The 23,346-nt window shown below is 45.4% G+C and overlaps 1 protein-coding gene across 1 annotated transcript in view; it reads left to right on the top strand.

The window, feature by feature from the left end:
• The first annotated feature begins 8,230 nt into the window (after window positions 1–8,230).
• Window positions 8,231–23,346, top strand: part of SLC13A3 (solute carrier family 13 member 3) — a 44,558-nt gene continuing 29,442 nt past the window's right edge. The window contains exon 1 of the mRNA XM_089674681.1: window positions 8,231–8,381. Coding sequence (XP_089530807.1) covers window positions 8,271–8,381 — 111 coding nt within the window. The 5' untranslated portion in view covers window positions 8,231–8,270. The remainder of the gene's footprint in view (window positions 8,382–23,346) is intronic.

The raw sequence follows: 23,346 nt of genomic DNA on the forward strand, positions 1-23,346 counted from the left end.
ATATATATTTTTTTACTTTTTTCTGATCTCCGGAATGGATTAATTGGTTTTCAATGCATGTACAAATTTTTTTTAATCATGTCCCTGTACAGTATTTATACCTTCAACCACTTGCCTACCAGGCACTTATACCCCCTTCCTTACCAGGCCAATTTTCAGCTTTCAGCGCTGCCGCACTTTGATTGACAATTGCGCGGTCATGCAACATTGTACCCATATGAAATTTTGATCATTTTTTTCTCACAAATAGAGCTTTCTTTTGGTGGTATTTAATCGCCACTGGGCACTTTACTTTTTGTGCTATAAATAAAAAAAGTGCAAAAAATTTGAAAAAAAAAAAAAGTTTCTTTGTTTCTTTTACAAAATTTTTCAAACAGGTATTTTTTCTCCTTCACTGATGTGTGTTGATGAGGCAGCACTGATGGGCACTGATAGGCGGCACTGATGGGCACTGATAGGCAGCACTAAAGGGCACTGATAGGCAGTACTAATGAGGTGGCACGGATAGGCGGCACTGATAGACAGCACTAATGAGGTGTCACGGATAGGCGGCACTAATATGCGGCACTGATAGGTGACACTGATTATGGGTACTGATAGACGGCACTGACTGGCATCACTGCTGGGCACTGACTGGCACAACCCCTGGGGACTGACTGGTGGCACTGACTGGCAGCACTGCTGGGCTGCACTGGTGAGTGGCACTGGTGGGCAGCACTGGTGGGTGGCACTGGTGGGCACAGGTGGGTGGCACTGGTGGGCACAGGTGGGTGGCACTGCTGGGCACAGGTAGGTGGCACTGCAGAGTGGCACAGGTGGGTGCACTGCTGGGCACAGGTGGGTGTTCTGCTGGGCACGGGTGGGCGGAGCTAGTGGGCGCACTGCTGGGCACAGGTGGGCGGAACTTGCGGGTGGCACTGCGGGGCACCGATCATCAGGGCACTGATCATCAGTGCCCTGATGATCTGTGCCGATCTCCGCTCTGACAACTGCCGGTTCTCGGCAGTACTTTCCTCACGTTCTGACAGCGTGAGGAATGTGCAGCCGAGAACCGGCACTTGCAATTCCCTGTGATCAGCGTGTCATTGGACACCGCTGATCATGTGGTAAAAGGCCGCTGTGATTGGCCTTTTACCACATCACGTGATCAGCTGTGTCCGTAGGACACAGCGATCACGGAGATCGCCGGGTGCGCGCCCCCTGGGAGGACGTCATATGACGTCCACTCAGAACTGGCCGGCCGCAGTGCAGCCGTCATTCGGCTATCTTCGGTTTGCAGCTAGTTAAAGTGCACTTTATAAAAGACTTTTTAAAAAAAAATTTCTGTCCTCCGGAACGGATTCATTGGTTTTCAATGCATTTACAAATTTTTTTTTAAATCATGTCCCTGTACAGTACTATGCCTTTAAAGTGCACTTTATAAAGAGTTTTGAACAGATAAGACTTTTTTTACTTTTTTCTGACCTCCGGAACGGATTAATTGTTTTTCAATGCATTTAAGAATTAATGTTTAATCATGTCCCTATACAGTATTTATGCCTTTAAAGTGCATTTTATAAAGAGTTTTGAACAGATTTTACTTTTTTCTGACCTCCTGAATGGATTAACTGGTTTTCAATACATTCCTATGGGAAACTGCGTTTTGGTTTACGAATTTTTCGCAATACGAAAAGTCCCGCAGAACGCATTAAATTCATAAACCGAGGTACGCCGGTAGATAGAAATCATAGATGACACTTGTTTATTACAGGTTTACATTTATATAGTGATGGCAATTTACACAGTTCTTTGCATTGTACATCAGTCCCTGCCACCAAAGAGCTTACAATCTAAGGTCACATTCATATATACACATACCAGAGGCAATTTAGATAGAAGCCAATTAACCTACCAGGATGGCTTTAGATTGTGGGAAGAAACCCACACAAGCACAGTGGGAACATACAAACTCCATGCAGATAGTGCCATGACCCGGATTGGAACTAAGGACCCCAGTGCTAACCAGTAAGGCACTGTGATGCACAGCACTGTGGGTCATCACTGGCATGTTTTTTAAATAAAATAGTGTTTTCACCTTTTCTTCATCTTTTATTGCATTTCGGTGCTGCCGACCTCCTGCAGCCACTTTCTGCCTACATCCACTGCGGCAATAGCTGCATGGAGTTTACTGTACTTCTGTCCCTTACATTGAGACATCCTCTGTGCAACATAGGAGAACAACCCAGAATGAGACAGAGCGTTGTCACCCTATAACAGGAAGCTCCTGAACAAAGGCTCTTCATAGCCGAGTCCTCAGTTACTATTCTAATGAAACCTGCAGACTTAACAATGTTACATTTACTTTTTAAATGACATCAACATGTTGCTGTTTATAGGAAATTAAAGTGATTGGGTTTACTTGTACTTGTCAGCCTAATGTTTGGGGTAGACAGAATGAAGACAGGATTTCCTTGGACCCGATTTCACACCTCCTGGGGTGGACCTGTCTGCCTTTTTGTCTTTAAATTCTATTAAATAAGGTGTTAAATGTCTGTGAATGACACCTATCCACCACACCCAGTGACACCTATCAGAAAATAATCACATTTCATTGGAATCAACAGGGGCAGAGGGATCGCCAGGACCAAAGCATAGCAATATTTCCTTTTTTATAAAATTTTTATATAAAAAGTCCTTTTTAATAATATCAATAAATCACTGCTGTTGCCACACTCCACCATGTTGTTCAAGTAGAAGGAATTTTTCAAAGGTTTGGCATCTTCATTTTTTCTAAATTTAACCCTTTAGTGAATGGTACACCTTATTCATTCACAAAGGGGGGCAGAATCAGAGTGGCCCCTTATTTAAAGGGGTATCCTGGTGCTAATGGGCCCCCCTGCCTGCAGACCCCCACAGCCACCCTGGGCTAGAGTTGTAGGGAAAAGGCTCTTGTCCCCTTTGGTATGGTGACACCCAGGGGGGGACTGACCATTTGGAAACTCGGCACTGCCCGAGGGCCCGGGGTCAGTAGGGGGCCCCATGAGATGCCCTGGTACCTTTTTCATAGGCTTTTTTGATTTTGGGCAAGGACACAGGGGCCCCATGATCCCCTATTGCCCGGGGGCCCCATGAGTTGTCAGTCCGCCCCTGGTGACACCGTTCCTAAGCCTGTGGTCTGGTAAGGCACGGGGGCACTTGTTCGTCCTCCTCCCCTTTCCTGGCCTGCTGGGCTTGTGCTCGAATCAAGGGTCTGGTAGGAATTTAGGGGGGACTCCATGCTTTTTTCTCCCATTTGTTTGGGGTGGGGTTCTCCTTAAAAGTCCTATCAGGCCTGAAGGGCCTAGTATGGCTTTTAGAGGGAACCCCACACAATTTTTAAAAACATTTTTTAATGTGGGGTATATCCTAACCTTCCTCCCAGACCTAAAGGGTCTGCTATGGATTAGAAGAGGGACCCCATGCTGTTTAAAAAACAAAAATAAAAATGTCAGTCTTGCTGCAGCAGGTTCTATACATTGTACAGATGTGCAACTTTGCAGGTAGTTCCCCCAGGGACCAGGGTTCTCCAGGGACCTCCCAGGCATGATATTTATAGGAATTTTTCTTTTTTCTTACTTTAAGCAATGAAAAATGACTGCCCCTTTAAAAACTGTAGTTTTGGGATTTTTTTTTTTCACTGATTCATGTCCCTTGAGGCAGTACACAAGTCCCCATACCCCTTTTAGGGCCAATAACTTGCATAGAAGCCTTCCAAATGGGCACTTTTGAATTTACAAGTTGGAGTCCTGTATTTGCATTGAGACTTGCACTGAGTTCAAAGTTCGTGGTCAAACAGTCATTAGGTTCAAACGTTCGACCAAGAACTGAACACAGGGGGACTTCGGCCATCACTACTGGTTATGTGGTGTAATGCGGCAAAGCCTAGGTAAGGCTCACATGATCTCTGGTTATGAGGGGCAATGCAGTAAAGCCTAGGTAAGGCTCACATGGTCTCTGGTTATGAGGGGCAATGCAGTAATGCCTAGGCAAGGCTCACATAGTCTCTGGTTATGAGGGCAATGCAGTAAAGCCTAGGCAAGGCTCACATGATCTCTGGTTATGAGGGGCAATGCAGTAAAGCCTAAGCAAGGGTCATATGGTCTCTGGTTATGAGGGGCAATGCAGTAATGGCTAGGCAAGAGTCACATGGCCTCTGGTTATGAGGGGCAATACAGGAAAGCCTAGGCAAGGGTCATATGGTCTCTGGTTATGAGGGGCAATGCAGTAAAGCCTAGGCAAGGCTCACATAGTCTCTGGCTATTAGGGTCAATGCAGTAGAGCCTAGGCAAGGCTCACATGGTCCCTGGTTATGAGGTGCAATGCAGTAAAGCCTAGGCAAGGCTCACATGGTCTCTGGTTATGAGGGGCAATGCAGTAAAGCCTAGGCAAGGGTCACATGGTCTCTGGTAATTAGGGTCAATGCAGTACAGCCTAGGCAAGGCTCACATGGTCTCTGGTTACGAGGGGAAATGCAGTAATGCCTAGGCAAGGGTCACATGGTCTCTGGTTATGAAGGGCAATGCAGTAATGCCTAGGCAATGGTCACATGGGCTCTGGTTACAAGGGGCAATGCAGTTCAGCCTAGGCAAGGCTCACATGGTCTATGGTTATGAGGGGCAATGCAGTAAAGCCTAGGCAAGGCTCATATGGTCTCTGGTGTTTAGGGTCAATGCAGTACAGCCTAGACAAGGCTCACATGGTCTCTGGTTACGAGGGGCAATGCAGTAATGCCTAGGCAATGGTCACATGGGCTCTGGTTACAAGGGGCAATGCAGTAATGCCTAGGCAAGGCTCAAATGGTCTCTAGTTATTAGGGTCAATGCAGTACAGCCTAGGCAAGGCTCACATGGTCTCTGGTTATGAGGGGCAATGCAGTAAAGCCTAGGCAAGGGTCATATGGTCTCTGGTTATGAGGGGCAATGCAGTAATGGCTAGGCAAGGGTCACATGGCCTCTGGTTATGAGGGGCAATACAGGAAAGCCTAGGCAAGGCTCACATGGTCTCTGGTTATGAGGGGCAATGCAGTAAAGCCTAGGCAAGGGTCATATGGTCTCTGGTTATGAGGGGCAATGCAGTAATGGCTAGGCAAGGGTCACATGGCCTCTGGTTATGAGGGGCAATACAGGAAAGCCTAGGCAAGGCTCACATGGTCTCTGGTTATGAGGGGCAATGCAGTAAAGCCTAGGCAAGGGTCATATGGTCTCTGGTTATGAGGGGCAATGCAGTAATGCCTAGGCAAGGCTCAAATGGTCTCTGGTTATTAGGGTAAATGCAGTACAGCCTAGGCAAGGCTCACATGTCTCTGGTTATGAGGGGCAATGCAGTAAAGCCTAGACAAGGCTCATATGGTCTCTGGTGTTTAGGGTCAATGCAGTACAGCCTAGACAAGGCTCACATGGTCTCTGGTTACGAGGGGCAATGCAGTAATGCCTAGGCAATGGTCACATGGGCTCTGGTTACAAGGGGCAATGCAGTAATGCCTAGGCAAGGCTCAAATGGTCTCTAGTTATTAGGGTCAATGCAGTACAGCCTAGGCAAGGCTCACATGGTCTCTGGTTATGAAGGGCAATGCAGTAAAGCCTAGGCAAGGGTCATATGGTCTCTGGTTATGAGGGGCAATGCAGTAATGGCTAGGCAAGGGTCACATGGCCTCTGGTTATGAGGGGCAATACAGGAAAGCCTAGGCAAGGCTCACATGGTCTCTGGTTATGAGGGGCAATGCAGTACAGCCTAGGCAAGGCTCACATGTCTCTGGTTATGAGGGGCAATGCAGTAAAGCCTAGGCAAGGGTCATATGGTCTCTGGTTATGAGGGGCAATGCAGTAATGGCTAGGCAAGGGTCACATGGCCTCTGGTTATGAGGGGCAATACAGGAAAGCCTAGGCAAGGGTCATATGGTCTCTGGTTATGAGGGGCAATCCAGTAAAGCCTAGGCAAGGCTCACATAGTCTCTGGTTATTAGGGTCAATGCAGTAGAGCCTAGGTAAGGCTCACATGGTCCCTGGTTATGAGATGCAATGCAGTAAAGCCTAGGCAAGGCTCACATGGTCTCTGGTTATGAAGGGCAATGCAGTAAAGCCTAGGCAAGGGTCATATGGTCTCTGGTTATGAGGGGCAATGCAGTAATGGCTAGGCAAGGGTCACATGGCCTCTGGTTATGAGGGGCAATACAGGAAAGCCTAGGCAAGGGTCATATGGTCTCTGGTTATGAGGGGCAATGCAGTAAAGCCTAGGCAAGGCTCACATAGTCTCTGGTTATTAGGGTCAATGCAGTAGAGCCTAGGTAAGGCTCACATGGTCCCTGGTTATGAGGTGCAATGCAGTAAAGCCTAGGCAAGGCTCACATGGTCTCTGGTTATGAGGGGCAATGCAGTAAAGCCTAGGCAAGGATCACATGGTCTCTGGTTATTAGGGTCAATGCAGTACAGCCTAGGCAAGGCTCACATGGTCTCTGGTTACGAGGGGAAATGCAGTAATGCCTAGGCAAGGGTCACATGGTCTCTGGTTATGAGGGGCAATGCAGTAATGCCTAGGCAAGGCTCACATGGGCTCTGGTTACGAGGGGCAATGCAGTAAAGCCTAGGCAAGGCTCATATGGTGTCTTGTGTTTAGGGTCAATGCAGTACAGCCTAGACAAGGCTCACATGGTCTCTGGTTACGAGGGTCAATGCAGTAATGCCTAGGCAATGGTCACATGGGCTCTGGTTACAAGGGGCAATGCAGTAATGCCTAGGCAAGGCTCAAATGGTCTCTGGTTATTAGGGTCAATGCAGTACAGCCTAGGCAAGGCTCACATGGGCTCTGGTTACGAGGGTCAATGCAGTAAAGCCTAGGTAAGGCTAGGTAATCCAAATATACTGAATGAGGAAAGAACAAAGAGAGGGCGCACAGGCCTAGCGCATTACCATAAAAAATGTTTAATAAGAAATAAAATAGGTGTTGTACTCACAAAGACAATAAGGTCAAGGCACATCATAAAAGAACAGCTGGGTCAACACCACGCTGAGTAACAGTCCGTAATGGGTAATGTAAACATCCAATAGGCTGACGCGTTTCGAGGACTTGCCTCTTCGAAACGCGTCAGTCTATTGGATGTCTACACTCCCCATTGCGGACTCTTACTCAGCGCGGTGTTGACCCAGCTGTTCTTTTATGATGTGCCTTGACTTTATTGTTGTTTGTGAGTACAGCACCTACTTTATTTCTTATTAAACATTTTATATGGTAATACACTAGGCCTGTGCGCCCTCTCTTTGTTCTTTCCTCATTCAAGGCTCACATGATCTCTGGTTATGAAGGGCAATGCAGTACAGCCTACGCAAGGCTCACATGGTCTCTGGTTATTAGGGTCAATGCAGTAAAGGCTAGATATGGGTCACATGGCCTCTGGTTCTGTGGGGCAATGCAGTAAATCCTTTGCAAAGATCACGCTTTGTGAATACCAGGAGCACGGCAATGAAAGCCTAGGCATCAATCACATAGTCTCTGGCTACCAGGAACATTGTGGGTATTACTCACCATTAAAGACTGCATGGAGTCTATCATTTTCAGTTGAACAAACCCTGTCTAACAGTCCCACAGTGAGACGAGCAGCGGCAAGGGACACACAGAACACATCGCCTGCACATGTAATGAAGAAATGTGCAAACTTTAGACATGAGTGGTAAATTAGCGACACCATTGGACAGGAAGACTTCCATCAGGCGGTTATTGGGGCTCTCGCTGCAAAACGATTCTCATTAGGTACAGTACAGTCTGCGTTTAGATGTGTATTTTCTGCACGACTGAACAATCATTACCGGACTGCAGGATCCTGTATGACATCCATGCCCATACTCCTGGTCATGCGTGTACATTTGTACCGTTGTACTTTTTTCCTACGTGACTACACGCAGCGCTCATTGATGACTATAGTGCTTTTTTTTTTCTGCCCGTGTGAATGAGCCCTAAATGTGAACTTTGGATTTTCTTCCGTCCTGTGACTACTCATACCAGTCCCTCTGCTGTTAGGGAACTTAATTCTTGCAATACAAAAAATGTGAATATATTCCAAACTTGAAGGATCAGTCCTTCTTAGAAATCAGTTTCTGAAAACCAGCGTCTGGTTGTATGTTAATGGCCCGGTGGGCGGAGCTCCTGGTAGGGGGTGTGTTGTTTGCAGTACAAAGTGACTTGGTGGAGTAGCTGTGGTCCAGGCTGATATAACCAGCAGCTGAGCCCAGGCTGTCTCCAGTCCTCCTCCTGTCCTCACTATGTCTGTCCTGGTCACTCTGGTCAAGAAGATCTGGTGCATTAAGAGGTTTATCGTCCTGATCGCCACGCCGCTCATCCTGTCCCCCATCTTCTTCTCTCTGCCTCCGCAGGTAAGATCCACCACTTACTAGGCACATTTTTTCTTTTTTTTAAAACTTTGACAGAAGAGAAGATAAACGTTTTCCCGGCTGCCGCAGGTCCAACGCTTGCAATCGCTTTAAAAATGCATTCTTGTGCGATTTTTGAACACATGTGAGTGCTCTTGGGTTGGGAAGTTGTAGGGTTGCCCCATATCACTGCCGTGGTGTCACTTTCTTGTGCACTTCCATGGTGTCTCTGCTGTGGTGTCGCTGTCATGGTGTCACTTTCGTGTGCGCTTTCATGGTGTCGCTGCTGTGGTGTCGCTGCCATGGTGTCACTTCCATGGTGTTGCTGCCGTGGTGTCGCTGCCATGGTGTCGCTTCCATGTGTGCTGCCATGGTGTCGCTTCCGTGTGCGCTGCCGTGGTGTCGCTCCTGTGTGCGCTGCCGTGGTGTCACTCCCGTGTGCGCTGCCGTGGTGTCGCTCCCGTGTGCGCTGCCGTGGTGTCTCTCCCGTGTGCGCTGCCGTGGTGTCGCTCTCGTGTGCGCTGCCGTGGTGTCGCTCTCGTGTGCGCTGCCGTGGTGTCGCTCCCGTGTGCGCTGCCGTGGTGTCGCTCCCGTGTGCGCTGCCGTGGTGTCGCTCTCGTGTGCGCTGCCGTGGTGTCGCTCCCGTGTGCGCTGCCGTGGTGTCGCTCCCGTGTGCGCTGCCGTGGTGTCGCTCCCGTGTGCGCTGCCCTGGTGTCTCTCCCGTGTGCGCTGCCGTGGTGTCGCTCCCATGTGCGCTGCCGTGGTGTCGCTCCCATGTGCGCTGCCGTGGTGTCCCTTCCATGTGCGCTGCCGTGGTGTCGCTCCCATGTGCTTTGCAGTGGTGTCGCTTCCATGGTGTTGCTGCCGTGGTGTCGCTTCCATGTGTGCTGCCGTGGTGTCGCTCCCATGTGCGCTGCCATGGTGTAGCTCCCATGTGCGTTGCAGTGGTGTCGCTTCCATGGTGTTGCTGCCGTGGTGTCGCTCCCATGTGCGCTGCCGTGGTGTCGCTCCCATGTGCGCTGCCGTGGTGTCGCTTCCATTGGGTTGCTGCCATGGTCCTTTGCCAAGTCCTTCAATTCTGATCATTGCACAGATGAGATTCTGATTTTTAACATCCTTGAGGCTACGTTTAGATGTGTGGCTACATTGCTGTGCCTCTGATAAGCGATCTGCGCTCAGATCACTTTTCAGAGGTGTTTGATAGAGGAAATGGAGGGGATATGATACCTCCTCACCTCCTGTTTTCACCCCGTAAATGCTACAAATGCGCTTCAACCTTGTGCAACCTCCTTTACCGCATGACCCTATTTGCGCTTCAACCTTGTGCGACCTCCTTTACCGCATGGCCCCATTTGCTTGAATTAGTGATGCTCAATGGTGGCGCTTTTGAACATCCTGATCCCTGCCTTTGCAGCTTAAGGGGGGGGTTTAAAAATGTAGCCCAGCCGTATGTTTTTAAATGCTACAAATGCGGTTCAACCTTGTGCGACCTCCTTTACCGCATGGCCCTATTTGCGGTTCAACCTTGTGCGAACTCCTTTACCGCATGGCCCTATTTGCGGTTCAACCTTGTGCGACCTCCTTTACCGCATGGCCCTATTTGCGGTTCAACCTTGTGCGACCTCCTTTACCGCATGGCCCTATTTGCGGTTCAACCTTGTGCGACCTCCTTTACCGCATGGCCCTATTTGCGGTTCAACCTTGTGCAACCTCCTTTACCGCATGGCCCTATTTGCGGTTCAACCTTGTGCAACCTCCTTTACCGCATTGCCCTATTTGCTTGAATAAGTTATTCTCGGTGGTGGCGCTTTTGAACATCCTGATCCCTGCCTTTGCAGCTTAAAGGGGGGGGGGGTAAAAATGTACTGTATTTTGTTTATTTTACCGCAGTGGTGTAACTAGACCTATTGAAATACATTTGTTTTTCTTGCATGTGTGTTTAAAAACGCATTTCACTGCCTCTAGTGTAATTGAGCCCTTAAAGCAATATTAAAACCCAAATTGTAATATATTGCAGCTTACCAATCCTTAGATGTGGTGACTGCATTAGTTTTCTTTTTTGAGGCTTTTCCCCCCCTTTATTTTCACCTGATGATCTGGCCGGTAACACAACCCCTGTATTAAAGCACCCCCACTCTGGATGAAGGAGCACAGGGGGCACATTTAGACAGCAGCATTGTCAGTCTGGGGGGAGGGGAGTGTTAGATGTACTAGCAGATTTACATACAATAACAAATTGAAGCCAAACGGCAGCGCACACGTTATAAGCAGTTACAGCAAACAGCTTTTTTTCCCTTTTGAGATAAAGGTTTTACTAAAATAACTTACTGACTGGACCATCAGATGATCTAAAAGGGAAACTAATGCAGCCATCCTATGTAAGAATTGGTCGGCTGCTATATAATACATTTTTGCTTTTGGATTTAATGTCACTTTAATGTCCCGCTGACCAGGCTTTCATCTGACTGGAGGTAAAGGAATGCAGATGGAAATGAAAATGCTTTCTTTAGTAGGGTAAGGGAAGGGTAGGATACCTGTCACATTTGTATTCCTATCAGTGTCACTATTGCAGATCTTCCCTCACTTCCTGTCTGGTGAAACCGTTGTCACCGGGACAGGAAGTGAGGGTTAATCTCTCTAATGGAGCTCTGGATAATAGTAGAACCTGACAGGGGTTCCAATCCTTTCCCACTCAATTAATAGCTAAAAAAAAGTTTTTGCTGGACGTACAATTTAACCACTTGCCCCCCAGAGGATTTCCCCCCCCTTTCCTGACCAGGCGATTTTATTTGCATTACGGCACTACGTTACTTTAACTGACAATTGCGCGGTCATGCAACGCTGCACCCAAATTAAATTTACGTCCTTTTTTCCCCACAAATAGAGCTTTCTTTCAGTGGTATTTGATCGCCTGTGCGGTTTTTATTTTTTGCGCTATAAACAAAAAAAAACCCGACAATTGTGAGAAAAAAACTATTTTGGACATTTTTAGCTATTAAACATGTCCAGTAAAAAATTACAAAAAATCAAATGTCATCATAAATTTAGGCCAAAATGTATTCTGCTCCATGTCTTTGCTAAAAAAAATCCCAATCCGTTTTAAATTAATTGGTTTACGTGAACGTTATAGTGTCTACAAATGTCGGTATAGATACTGAAATTTTTTTTGTTTAATACTAGTAGTTGCGGCGATCGCCTGGCAATAGCGGGACTACGGTGGGCATTCTGACACTGGGGGGGAACTGACTTGATGTCACTGACATACCCAGCGACACCAATGCAGTGATCAGTCTGATAAAAAGCACTGACACTGTACTAATGGCACTGGGCAGGAAGGGGTTAACATCTGGGGTGATCAAAGGGTTAACTGTGTGCTGTGTGTGTTTCACTGTAAGCACACTGCTTTGTATGGCTGTGCTATGCAGAGCCATACAAAGCAGTGTGCAGGAGCTGACAGGGGAGAGATCTGTATTGCTCACATACAGGTCTCTCTCCCATCAGTGATACTCAGCCGATCGCTGGGTGCCAGCAGGGAATCATCGTCTAGGACCCGGCGATTGACAGTTGAGGCCGCCAATGGCGATGCAGGTAGGATACACATGCGCCCCTAGCTAAGGAAGGAGGAGGTCAGCAATAATCACCTACATAGGTACGTGCAGCCTATTGCATTGGGGTGTGCACCCTAAAGCTCAAACACACATGCATGTATGTCCCTTTCTCTGCAGCCTCAGCTGGACTAGACAGTGAATGAATGGTCAGTGTTCTGTGCTGAGCGGCTTCCTGTTCATTCACAAACCGTAGCATAGTAAACACAGCTTATTATACTTCAGTTAGGAATGGACACAGTGATTAATATGTACCGGGCAGCAGGCAAAATCTAACCGGCACAATGTGATTAGGCACATCCGGCACACCCTGTGCGCATGCCTATGATCACCTACCTATTTTTTATTTATTACATAGCGCCGTCAATTTACGCAGTGCTTTACATGTATATATATATATTGTCAGGTCAGTGCTAGACTACTTTGTGTCCTAGGCAAGACCAGCTACTCGCACCTTCCAAAAAAAAGTAAAACTTCACCTGTAGTTCTATTTCACCCCTCCTAGCACACATCCTCTTTCCCCTCAAATTTTCCACCCTAGCACAAATCATCTCCCCCAAATCCTCCCTCCAAGCATAAATCACCCCCAATCTCAACTCCTAGCACAAATCTCCCTAAATCCCTCCTCCTAGCACAACCCCCTCCAAGTTACCCTTCCTAGCAAAAATCTTTCCTCCCCACCCAAATCCCCCTCCTAGCACAACCCCTCTCAATACCCCCTCTTAGTACAAATCCCTCCTCCTAGCACAACCCCTCCCAATCCCCCCTCTTAGTACAAATCCCTCCTCCAGGCACAACCCCTCCCAATCCCCCCTCTTAGCACAATCCCCCCTCCTAGCACAAATCCTCCCTATCCTCTCTCCTAACACAAATCCCCAAAATCTCCTCTCCTAGCACAAATTTCCCTCCAATCCCCCCTTCTATCAGGAATCCCCTCAATCTCCTGAGCACCAATCCAGTGGCCATGGCTGCACCCTACACAGCAGTGCACCCTAAGCGCCTAGTGGTGGCAACGACCCTGTATATTGTACATTCACATCAGTCCCTAACCCTCAAGGGGTGTACAATCTAAGGTCCCTAACTCACATTCATACATACACATACTAGGGCCAATTTAGATAGGAACCAATTAACCTACCAGCATGTCTTCTGAGTGTGCGAAAAAAAACGGAGTACCCAGAGGAAACCCACGCAGACACAGGGAGAACATGCAAACTCCAGGCAGGTGGTGCAGTGGAAGGGATTTGAACCAAGGACCCTAGTACTGCCAGGCAGAAGTGCTAACCATGTAGCCACTGTGCTGCCCAATATCTTTCTGTGCTAACCATTTAGCCACTGTGCTGCCTACCTCTATCTCTCAGTGTAGTGCAAAGGTAGAAACACTACATAGAGAAGTCACAAGACTCTCTGTAGACAAAATATTTTGCTCTCATGTTGATGTAATGGCAGGTCTACATATATACTTGAAATCTCCAGTATAGCTTGCTGACTATTTTCTACACAGGCATGAATGATGGGTTTCCTATAGACTAGGGCCATGGTAGAGAATCAGGGACCTCAATACATTTTTCCCTCTTGTAGAGGCCTCTGTTCTTCCTCACTGTTTTCAACCTGAAGCCCCATGATTGCAAAAAGTTTTTGCACTCCCCCCTGGTAGAAAATCATGGACAGAGATTGCAGAATTCAATGGTGATTGCTAAAACAGTTGCATACCTGGCCTCACTGTCTTCCCGAATATTAGAACAAATGTTCATCTAGTTGGGTCTAAGGCTATGTATGAGATGGTGGTTGGAAGACCTGACTGGTGGACTACTTTCCTTATAGAAGGTCTTTAAATAAGAAGAAATGATATTTTGTAAGTGTGGAGCACAAACTGCTGACCTTACCGACTTTATCTCGGGGAACCATGAGGAACTGTCCATCATAGATAAGAGATCCACCCAACACAGTTTAGCCTGTCAGAGGTCACACAATGCATTCAGGTAGAGGGCATGTTTGCTGGACTGGCAGTAAGTGGCCAGCTCAACCCGTATAGCTCTTGTCTTTGGGTTTCCCTAAAATAGCCAGGCAGATGGGGCAACCAAATCTTTTGTCATGGCTGAAGGTGACCCATGCCCACCATATGTAGCATTTCATGGTGATGGATTCACCTAGAGGTGGGTACAATATAGAGTGATTGTATGAGAACCACAAACATGGACCAGGTCAGCCCACATGACCATGTCGTCCACCTGGACTATCCAATATCTAAATGCCTACGGTCTATCTATCTGTCTATCTATTTATTTGTACGAATGTTCGCAAACGTTCTAATGTATGGCCAGCATTACAGACTGAAAAGATTATTGGTGCCCTACAACTGGTTCTGCCAAATGATATTAGAACTATGTAGGCCCATAAAATTAGAGATCAATAACCATTCAATGAGAGGTCAAGTAATCAGCTCAAGGAACCCCCAGCAACCTCAGGAGGAACCCTGGTTGACAATGATTTGGCCCGGGGTCAGTAGGGGGCCCCATGAGATGCCCCTAGTACCTTTCATAGGCTTTTTTGGGTCTGGTTTGAGTGTGAGCAAGGACATAGGGGCCCCATGATCTCTTATTGCCCGGGGGCCCCATGAGTTGTCAGTCCGCCTCTGATATCTACATAACTTTGTCCTCATTACTAATGGATAAACATGTATGATCCATCCATAGACCTGATGAAGTACAATGGGGTACCATAGTAGAGCAGTATTAGATTACATTGATATTTTGGAGTCTAGAAGTACCAGGATTCCCCCCACCCCCCAAGGTGAGAGAATTATCCAGAGAGAAAAGAAGAAGCAGAGTCTTGGCTGATCCCAAGCACAGTGCCCGTATTCATTGTGTCTAGTGTCCCATTAGTCGTAGTAGACTCATATGGCCTGTGACCTGACAGTGCCCAACTGAGTTATTGGTCCACTAATACAACTACACACACCTTAGACATGGTGGAATAGCTTCTTCTTCCCAGCAGTGCATCACCTCTTCACAATACTACATGCCAGTATGCCTGCCATGTTGTTAAATGCACAATATGTCCCAATTAGCAGGGTGCAAGGGCGGACTGACAACTCATAGGGCCCCCGGGCAATAGGGGATCATGGGGCCCCTGTGTCCTTGCCCAAACTCAAAAAAGCCTATGAAAAAGGTACCAGGGGCATCTCATGGGGCCCCCTACTGACCCTGGGCCCTCGGGCAGTGCCCGAGTTTCAAAATTGTCAGTCCACTCCTGGCAGGGTGTCAGTTTTTTTGGGCCCCAGGGTCAAGAGTGCTATTGGTCTGCATTGCACTTCTTAGTGTTTCAAGGAGGCCTCTGTGCTGCTAACGCAAATATCAATGCCATGATTCTGAGACCCCAAGTGTCAGAGTACATTGACACATTTCAGCCTAGTTCCCCAAGAATCAGTCTGTTTTTGTTCTAGATCGACACATCTCAGTCTAGTTTCCTAAGTGTTAGTTCATGTTAATTCTAGATTGACACATCTTAGTTCAGTTCCCCAAGTGTTAGTCCTTCTTTGTTCTAGATAGACACCTCTCAGTCTAGTTCCCCTTTCAGTTCATCTTTGTTCTAGATCAGTACATCAATAAATCTCTGTCTAGTTCCCCAAGGGTCATTCCATCTTTGTTCTAGATTGACAGCTCTCAGTCTAGTTCCTTAAGTATTAGTTTGTCTTTGTTCTAGATTGACACATCTAAGTCTAGTTTCCAAAGTGTTTGTCCGTCTTTGTCCTAGATTGACACATCGCAGTCTAGTTCCCCTAATGTTTATCTGTCTTTGCTCTATATTGACACATCTCAATCTAGTTCCCCTAATGTTAGTCTGTCTTAGTTCTAGATCAATACACCTCAGTTAATTTCTCCAAGTGTTAGTCCTTCTTTGTTCTACATTGACACCTCTTAGTCTAGTTCCCCTGTCAGTCCATCTTTGTTCTAGATCAATACACCTCCATCTAGTTCCCCAAGTGTCAATCCACCTTTGTTCTAGATCAGTAAATCTTCGTCTAGTTTCCCAAGTGTCAGTCCATCTTTGTTCTAGATTGACACTGCTCAGTCTAGTTCCTTAAGTGACACATCTAACAATCTAGAACAAAGACAAACTAAGTCTATCTTCCAAAGTGTTTGTCCGTCTTTATCCTAGATTGACACATCGCAGTCTAGTTCCCCCAATGTTTGTTCATCTTTGCTCTAGATTGACATATCTCAATCTAGTTCCCCAAGTGTTAGTCTTTCTTTGCGCTAGTTTGATACATCTCTGTCTTGTTCCCAAGTGTCAATCCACCTTGGTTCTAGATCGACACATCTCAGTCTATTTCTTCAAGTGCAATTTTGCTAGAACCTCAACTTTGACAAGGCCAAAGTGTTCTGGATCTCATGTATTCTGGGACTGATTTCCTAAAGGAGGAAATTTTCCAGTTAGAACAGCAAAGCGGTATTACTTCGTGCATGATTGGGTGTTCAAAATAGAGACACGTTCTTGGCAAAGTGAAAAATGTCCTCCTCTGGTTAATTTAGCCTATTATTATATCAATGAGCTAGCATTCTGGATCTAAAAATATTGATATGCCATTGTTCTGGGACTCCAAACATGAGAACTCTGTAATATGTAATGACAACAGAGGGACCCAAAATTGGATTAGGGTTCTCTACATACTATTCCAAACCTCACCTCCAGTTTACCAATCCTTCTTGGCTGTGACCTGGTTCCCAAGTCTCCCAAATGATAGACTTCCATCCACTAATAGACCTCCACCCCTGTCTTCATTAGGCCTTATTTATTGTCCTCATTTTCTACGGCAGAGGAATTTATCAACAAACAATGCCCCGTTGTGTATGCCACAGCCATAAATAACTACCGTACTTTGGCAGACACGTTGCTTCAAATGAGTTTTAACTCTTTATAAAGTGGTCCACTTTGGTCGGCTCATTTTCTTTCTTCCTGAATCAGTGAAATGTTTCTATAATGCAAATCACCTAATCTGCTATAATCCATGTGTTAATAAGCAGGGCCTTAAAGGAGATTATACATTTTTCTTTTTTGTAAATTTCCACTACATGGGGGATTAATTGGTTCAGGTGAGGAGTGTCAATATTACATGCAGTGCTTCAGAGAGAGCAAATCAAAGAGTTTTAAAACTGGGCTATATATAGAATGTTGGTTTAAAAAAAGTCGGTCCTTTTTCCTCCTATTCACTTAGACTAATCTTTGCCATGCTCCCATGTCACTCCTTATGCCTGTGGGAGTCTTAACCCTCTGTAGGCCCTGTGGTGGACTGTTGCACAGGGTTTCTGACTTTTCAAGGTCTGGTGATTGGCCCTCTGTAGGCCCTGTGGTGGACTGTTGCACAGGGTTTCTGACCTTTCCATGGTCTGGTGATTGGCCCTCTGTAGGCCCTGTGGTGGACTGTTGCACAGTGTTTCTGATCTTTTCATGGTCTGGTGATTGGCCCTCTGTAGGCCCTGTGGTGGACTGTTCCACAGGGTTTCTGACCTTTCCATGATCTGGTGATTGGCCCTCTGTAGGCCCTGTGGTGGACTGTTGCACAGGGTTTCTGACATTTCCATGGTCTGGTGATTGGCCCTCTGTAAGCCCTGTGGTGGACTGTTGCACAGGGTTTCTGACCTTTCCATGGTCTGGTGATTGGCGCTCTGTAGGCCCTGTGGTGGACTGTTGCACAGGGTTTCTGACCTTTCCATGGTCTGCTGATTGACCCTCTGTAGGCCCTGTGGTAGACTGTTCCACAGGGTTTCTGACCTTTCCATGGTCTGGTGATTGGCCCTCTGTAGGCCCTGTGGTGGACTGTTGCACAGGGTTTCTGACCTTCTCATTGTCTGGTGATTGGCTGTCCAGGCCTGAGGCTGGAAGAAAGGGGAAGTCACATGATCCTCTGTACATTAAAGAACCAGATATTTCCTTAGCCCTCCTGGGGATAATGAAAACAGAGTAGTGCAGTTAAAGTGTATGTATATCAGTTAGGGGCCTTCTTTCCCTACCAAGAAAGCCTATCACTTTGACCTTAATGGTGTTTATGGAGAAATACTGCTTCAGGCTTCCTCTAGTGCTGGTCACAGGGACACAAGCTTAAGCCTTTTTTTACCTGATATCAGCTGAAGGGTAAGGTCAGTCTGAACTTGGATATCTTCTTTCAAAAGAGATCACATGACCAAATACCTAGGCTTATGGTGATGTACTGATGGGTACAGGAGCAGTACTGTCTCCAAGAAAGGAAAATATTTTGGGCTTTCTCTCTTGGTTTTATCTCAGTATGATTTTAAACCACTTTAAGCAAAATCTAAGGGGCATCAAAATAGCAACCAGACCTATAATGGTCACCTATAATGGTCACCTATGGCTGGCCTTCTCATATTCTGTGTGTGTGCAATGAGAAGAACTTTTAGTGAAGACTTAAAGACACAGTAAAGGTTCAGTTGCAGACCTTATTGGTGCTTGATAGCAGCTAGTGTGTTTTGAGGGATAAGCTCCCCCTTCTTTGTTCCTATGTATTCTTCATTCAAGACATTCCTCATCACTCATGCACAGAAGCTACCAATATCGGGTACCAGCACTTTGACCAGTACCTCTGAGAGTTGAGCAACCCAAGACCCTCACAAGGTCCTGTCTATCACTTATCAGTTCAACAGGGTCATGGACACAAAGTTCATCATATGTCCTCACTCCTTGGCTTCTTTTTTGGCTAAAATGGAGCTGAGAAAATAGGAAGCGGTGGATCACAGCATCATTTTTGGAGTGCAGTAGCGATCAAGACAAAGAATGGGTATACAGCGGTGGAGCAAAAAGAAGGTAAATATAAGCAGCTGCTGGGATCACTTTAAAGTGAACCTGTTGCTTTGCCATGTATAGGTGCCTAATGGACAAAAGACACCTAGGCCCACCATCAGTAGTTGTTCTCTCTTCAAGTAAAATTGGATATTGTCTGTCCTAATCTAACAGTAACTGACCAAACAAACACTTTCACCTATCTAATCAACTACCCAATTGTTTTCTAAGCCAGTCATTACATATGCACATTCAGATAGTCACCAGACATGGCCACAATCAGGATTTAGATATGTGCACAAAGGTATTTGTTTTTCCCCTTTCTGAACTTTTTCGCTACCTCTTCCTAATCGTCCTTTTTTTAAAAAATCGTTTTTCCTTACGATCCTGTTTACAGAATGGACAGGTTGTGAAGGTCACATCCTTTATTAGTTCAGCTGTTCACTCTCTATAGGGATTAAAGGAACATTAGTAACATGGGTTATAGGAACATTTTGAAGCTTTATAACTTTATAAGAAGCCTTGTAAGTAATAATCAGTGGAGAAAAGGCTTACAATGCAAAGGACAGAATATGGCTAAGTAACAAAACTTGACGAGCATGACATGTTTAACAAAGAGACTGAAAAAAAAGAAAAGAAAAGTGTGTTTATGGCAGTAGAAGAGAAGGGGATGGGGAATGTGGATTGGGAATGGACATGGGTCCATTAAAAATAAGAAATAGTGTCGCGTTCCACTACCAATTGAAAAAAAATGTGTAAATAAATAACAATTCAGCTTTACAAATGTGCATAAAGATATCTCTGCAATTATATTATTGCTGGAAACATGTCCTTATAAAATCCTTGTTTTTGATACTTCTTCCAGTGCTACGATACAAAATTATAAGCTGTGCAGTTCACCAATCATAAGAAAAATTTGTACACCTTGATCGGTTGTGCTCTCACCTGGTGTGTATGACCAAACTGTTAAGTGAGGTCATAAAAGACTTGTGTCCCTTTAATGGGGCTGAATGGTAAATGGATGGGATGATTCCTCTATCCCTGGGATGGATGGATGAACATAGTGTTCCCTCTTTCTAGCAGGGGGTCTCCTTGCTTCCTTATAGATTTTCCTGGAGCCGAATAGATGGATGGGAGTATCCCTCTTCCTACTAGGGGGTCTCCTTGCTTCCTTATAGATTTTCCTGGAGCCGAATAGATGGACGGGAGTATCCCTCTTCCCACTAGGGGGTCTCCTTGCTTCCTTATAGATTTTCCTGGAGCCGAATAGATGGACGGGAGTATCCCTCTTCCCACTAGGGGGTCTCCTTGCTTCCTTATAGATTTTCCTGGAGCCGAATAGATGGACAGGAGTATCCCTCTTCCCACTAGGGGGTCTCCTTGCTTCCTTATAGATTTTCCTAGAGCCAAATAGATGGACGGGACTATCCCTCTTCCCACTAGGGGGTCTCCTTGCTTCCTTATAGATTTTCCTGGAGCCGAATAGATGGACAGGAGTATCCCTCTTCCCACTAGGGGGTCTCCTTGCTTTCTTAGGAATTTTCCTCCATAGGTGTAATGGCCATGGAATATAATAACACATATAGTGCCTTATCCTTTTTTAAAACATAATGTATTAAGTATAGTAGTGCACTCACATGTATTACAAGTTAAATCTGCATTGTAATGTTAAAATATGATTCCACAGTAAAGTTTTTCCTTTCTTGTTAAATACTTGCTGTATGTTGCTTCAAGCGTCATGACGTCAGAGCCCCTCCCCTACGCGTTACGCCACCGGGTCACATGGCTTCATCAGGGGAAATTCAGCATTAGTATTATTTTAAATAGTCTAATATACACCATAGTAGCTCACAAGACCCCACATTTCAGGACATGGGTCTATTACTCTGTAATTAAAGCTTAACTCCAGACACAAAAATATAAATTTACATATAATACTTAATAGCCACAATCTTGAGCGCACCAAATGCCTTTGCAAACCCAATTATTGATTTGCAAAAGTAGCAGTGATACCATCACTGTGCTGAACATAGCCTGTGCAAAAGCAGAGCTGGGGAGGGGCGCAGCAGGCTCCACCTACTACAGGAAGGGGCGGAGACCAGACCACTCACCCAGCACAAGGGCAGAGAGCAGCAGTGACCGGTCTTTATTACAGAGCACAGTTTCATGCTGGATTACTGCACAGGTCTGGGAGAAATATACAAAGCTTTCCAAGATTTGTGAAGAATAACAGGACTCTTCTACAGTATTTAGACAATATTGACTTATCCCTGAGTTCTGCCTTGAAGTAGAGTTGTAATCACCTTTAAAAAAAAGAGTTCTTACTGCTGTAGTCATTAATTGAGAGATTTCACCCTCAGACAAATACAAACTCACGGAGGTTCCAACTTTGACCCCTTTGCTACTCAAAGTGTCCTTTTTACTGCCCCATTGGAAAGATTCCCACTTCCTGTGATGGCGGCACAGCAGGAAAATAAGAAAAACAATCCCAAACACTTGAGTTATGGCTTTCTGAAAGAAATACAGTAAAGAAATCTTGCCACTGGAGTCTCTGAGAGATATAAGAAGCTGGCAAGTGATTCAACCCAGCTGATGCCTAGCTAAAAGTGAAATATCAGTTGTGGGTGGAACTGGCCTTTAAACTGAATAATGTGTCCTTTTATGTGTTAGAAAAGTAAAGTCTTTCTTTGAATGCAAAATAAAAAGTAGCTGTCGTTGTTCACATTCTGGCTGTGAGAGGTTGCAGCTGATCAGCAATTCCTGTGATCAGGTTGTGGGCGGCAGTGCCACCAAAGCAATGGCCATTGGTAAGTTGACAGCTATTACTGCATGTTCAGGGAAGGATGCTGCCACAAACTTTTAACCGGAGGAAAAGTTCTCTCCCATCAAATATGAGATGGTAGTAGAACGTGATAAATTGACTCCAGTTGCTCATACAACAGGGGGTCCCCCACAAAGTCCCCATAAAATTAATGAACATAGTGGCAAACAATTATCTCAAGAGTTCTTTATCCTTTATTGTTCATATCAATGTGACAGCAGGAAGAGAAATGGCAGCCAGTGTGTTTCCGGGAATAAAAGATCCCCCTAAATCAGGGCATGGGCACAATAGCAACGTTTCTTAAATGGATTCAATAAAAACTCTTGGAGGACAATCTCTGTCAGGAGAAATAATTGTGACATCTAGATTGACATAAAATGGGGATCCTGGTGTCATGTTTTTCTTCCTGTTCTCAAAACATTGTTGACTTCCTACACTCATCATAACATCAAACCGTAGTAATATATATGCAAATGTGCCAATACACAGGCAGCACATGGTGTCAAAGCAATATGAGACTAAGCCTCCGCTAATATGGCAATACATGGGCAATAAATATGGCAATACATGGGCAACAAGTAGGCAAGTGTGGCAATCCATGAGCAACAAAATAAAAATCATGTCAGACTGGCAATTGTGGCACACTGGCAGCCATAGCATGTGGATAACACACTGGCAGTTGTGTCAAAATATGGGCATCACATGGGCAACTCTGATAATACAAATAGCCTAAGCAATGGTGGTAATATACGCATGGGGCATCATAACAACTTGAGCAATTACTAGGCAACTAGGATTTTACATGGGGCACAGACAGCTAATAGTGACAGTACGTGGGCAACAAAGCAGAATCATGGTATTACATAGGCAACAAATTGGCAGTCATGGCAATACATAGGTTATAAACAAGCAGTTGGTACAATGGGCACCAAACTAGAAACTGCTAATATATGTGGGTAACAAATGGGCAGTCAGGACATGGTAATATATAATAACAAGAGCCCGTTCTTTTAATAATGGATTCTATAGCTGCACTTTAATCCTAATAAAAATAAATAACACATAGGTAAATAGGGAATCATTACAGTACTTGGGCAACTAACAGGCAACTATGATAACTCATGGGACACAGGCAGATATTCTTGTCAATATATAGATAACAAAGCTTAGTCATGGAAATGCATGGGCAACAAATGGGTAGTCATGGCAATATATGGGGAACAAACAAGCAATCATTACAATATGTGGGCAAAAAATGGGCATTCATTCTAATATACGGGGAACAGACTAGCAACTGTTAGATACATAAATAAATGAGTTCCAGTTTTCTTTATGGTTGCAGGAAGGAAAATGTCTCTTTGTGGTCCTGCTGATGGCAATATATAGGTTATAAACAAGCAGTGTGTGGACAAATAAATGAGCAACAAGCTAGCAATTGCTAAAATACGTGGGCAACAAATGGGCAGTCAGGACATGGTAATACATAATAACAAGAGCCCATTCTTTTAATAATGGATCCTATAGATGCAACATGTTCCTTATAAAAATAAATAACACACAGGCAAATAGGGAACCATTACAGTACTTGGGCAACTAACAGGCAACTAGGATAACTCATGGGACACAAGCAGATATTCTTCCCAGTATATGGATAACACAGCTCAGTCATGGAAATGCATGGCAACAAATGGGTAGTCATGGCAATATATGGGCAACAAACAAGCAATCATTACAATATGTGGGC

The sequence above is a fragment of the Staurois parvus genome, unplaced genomic scaffold (genome assembly GCF_062004578.1).
Source record: "Staurois parvus isolate SC_StPar_1 unplaced genomic scaffold, SC_StPar_1.0 ptg000151l, whole genome shotgun sequence".
Taxonomy (NCBI): Eukaryota; Metazoa; Chordata; class Amphibia; order Anura; family Ranidae; genus Staurois; species Staurois parvus.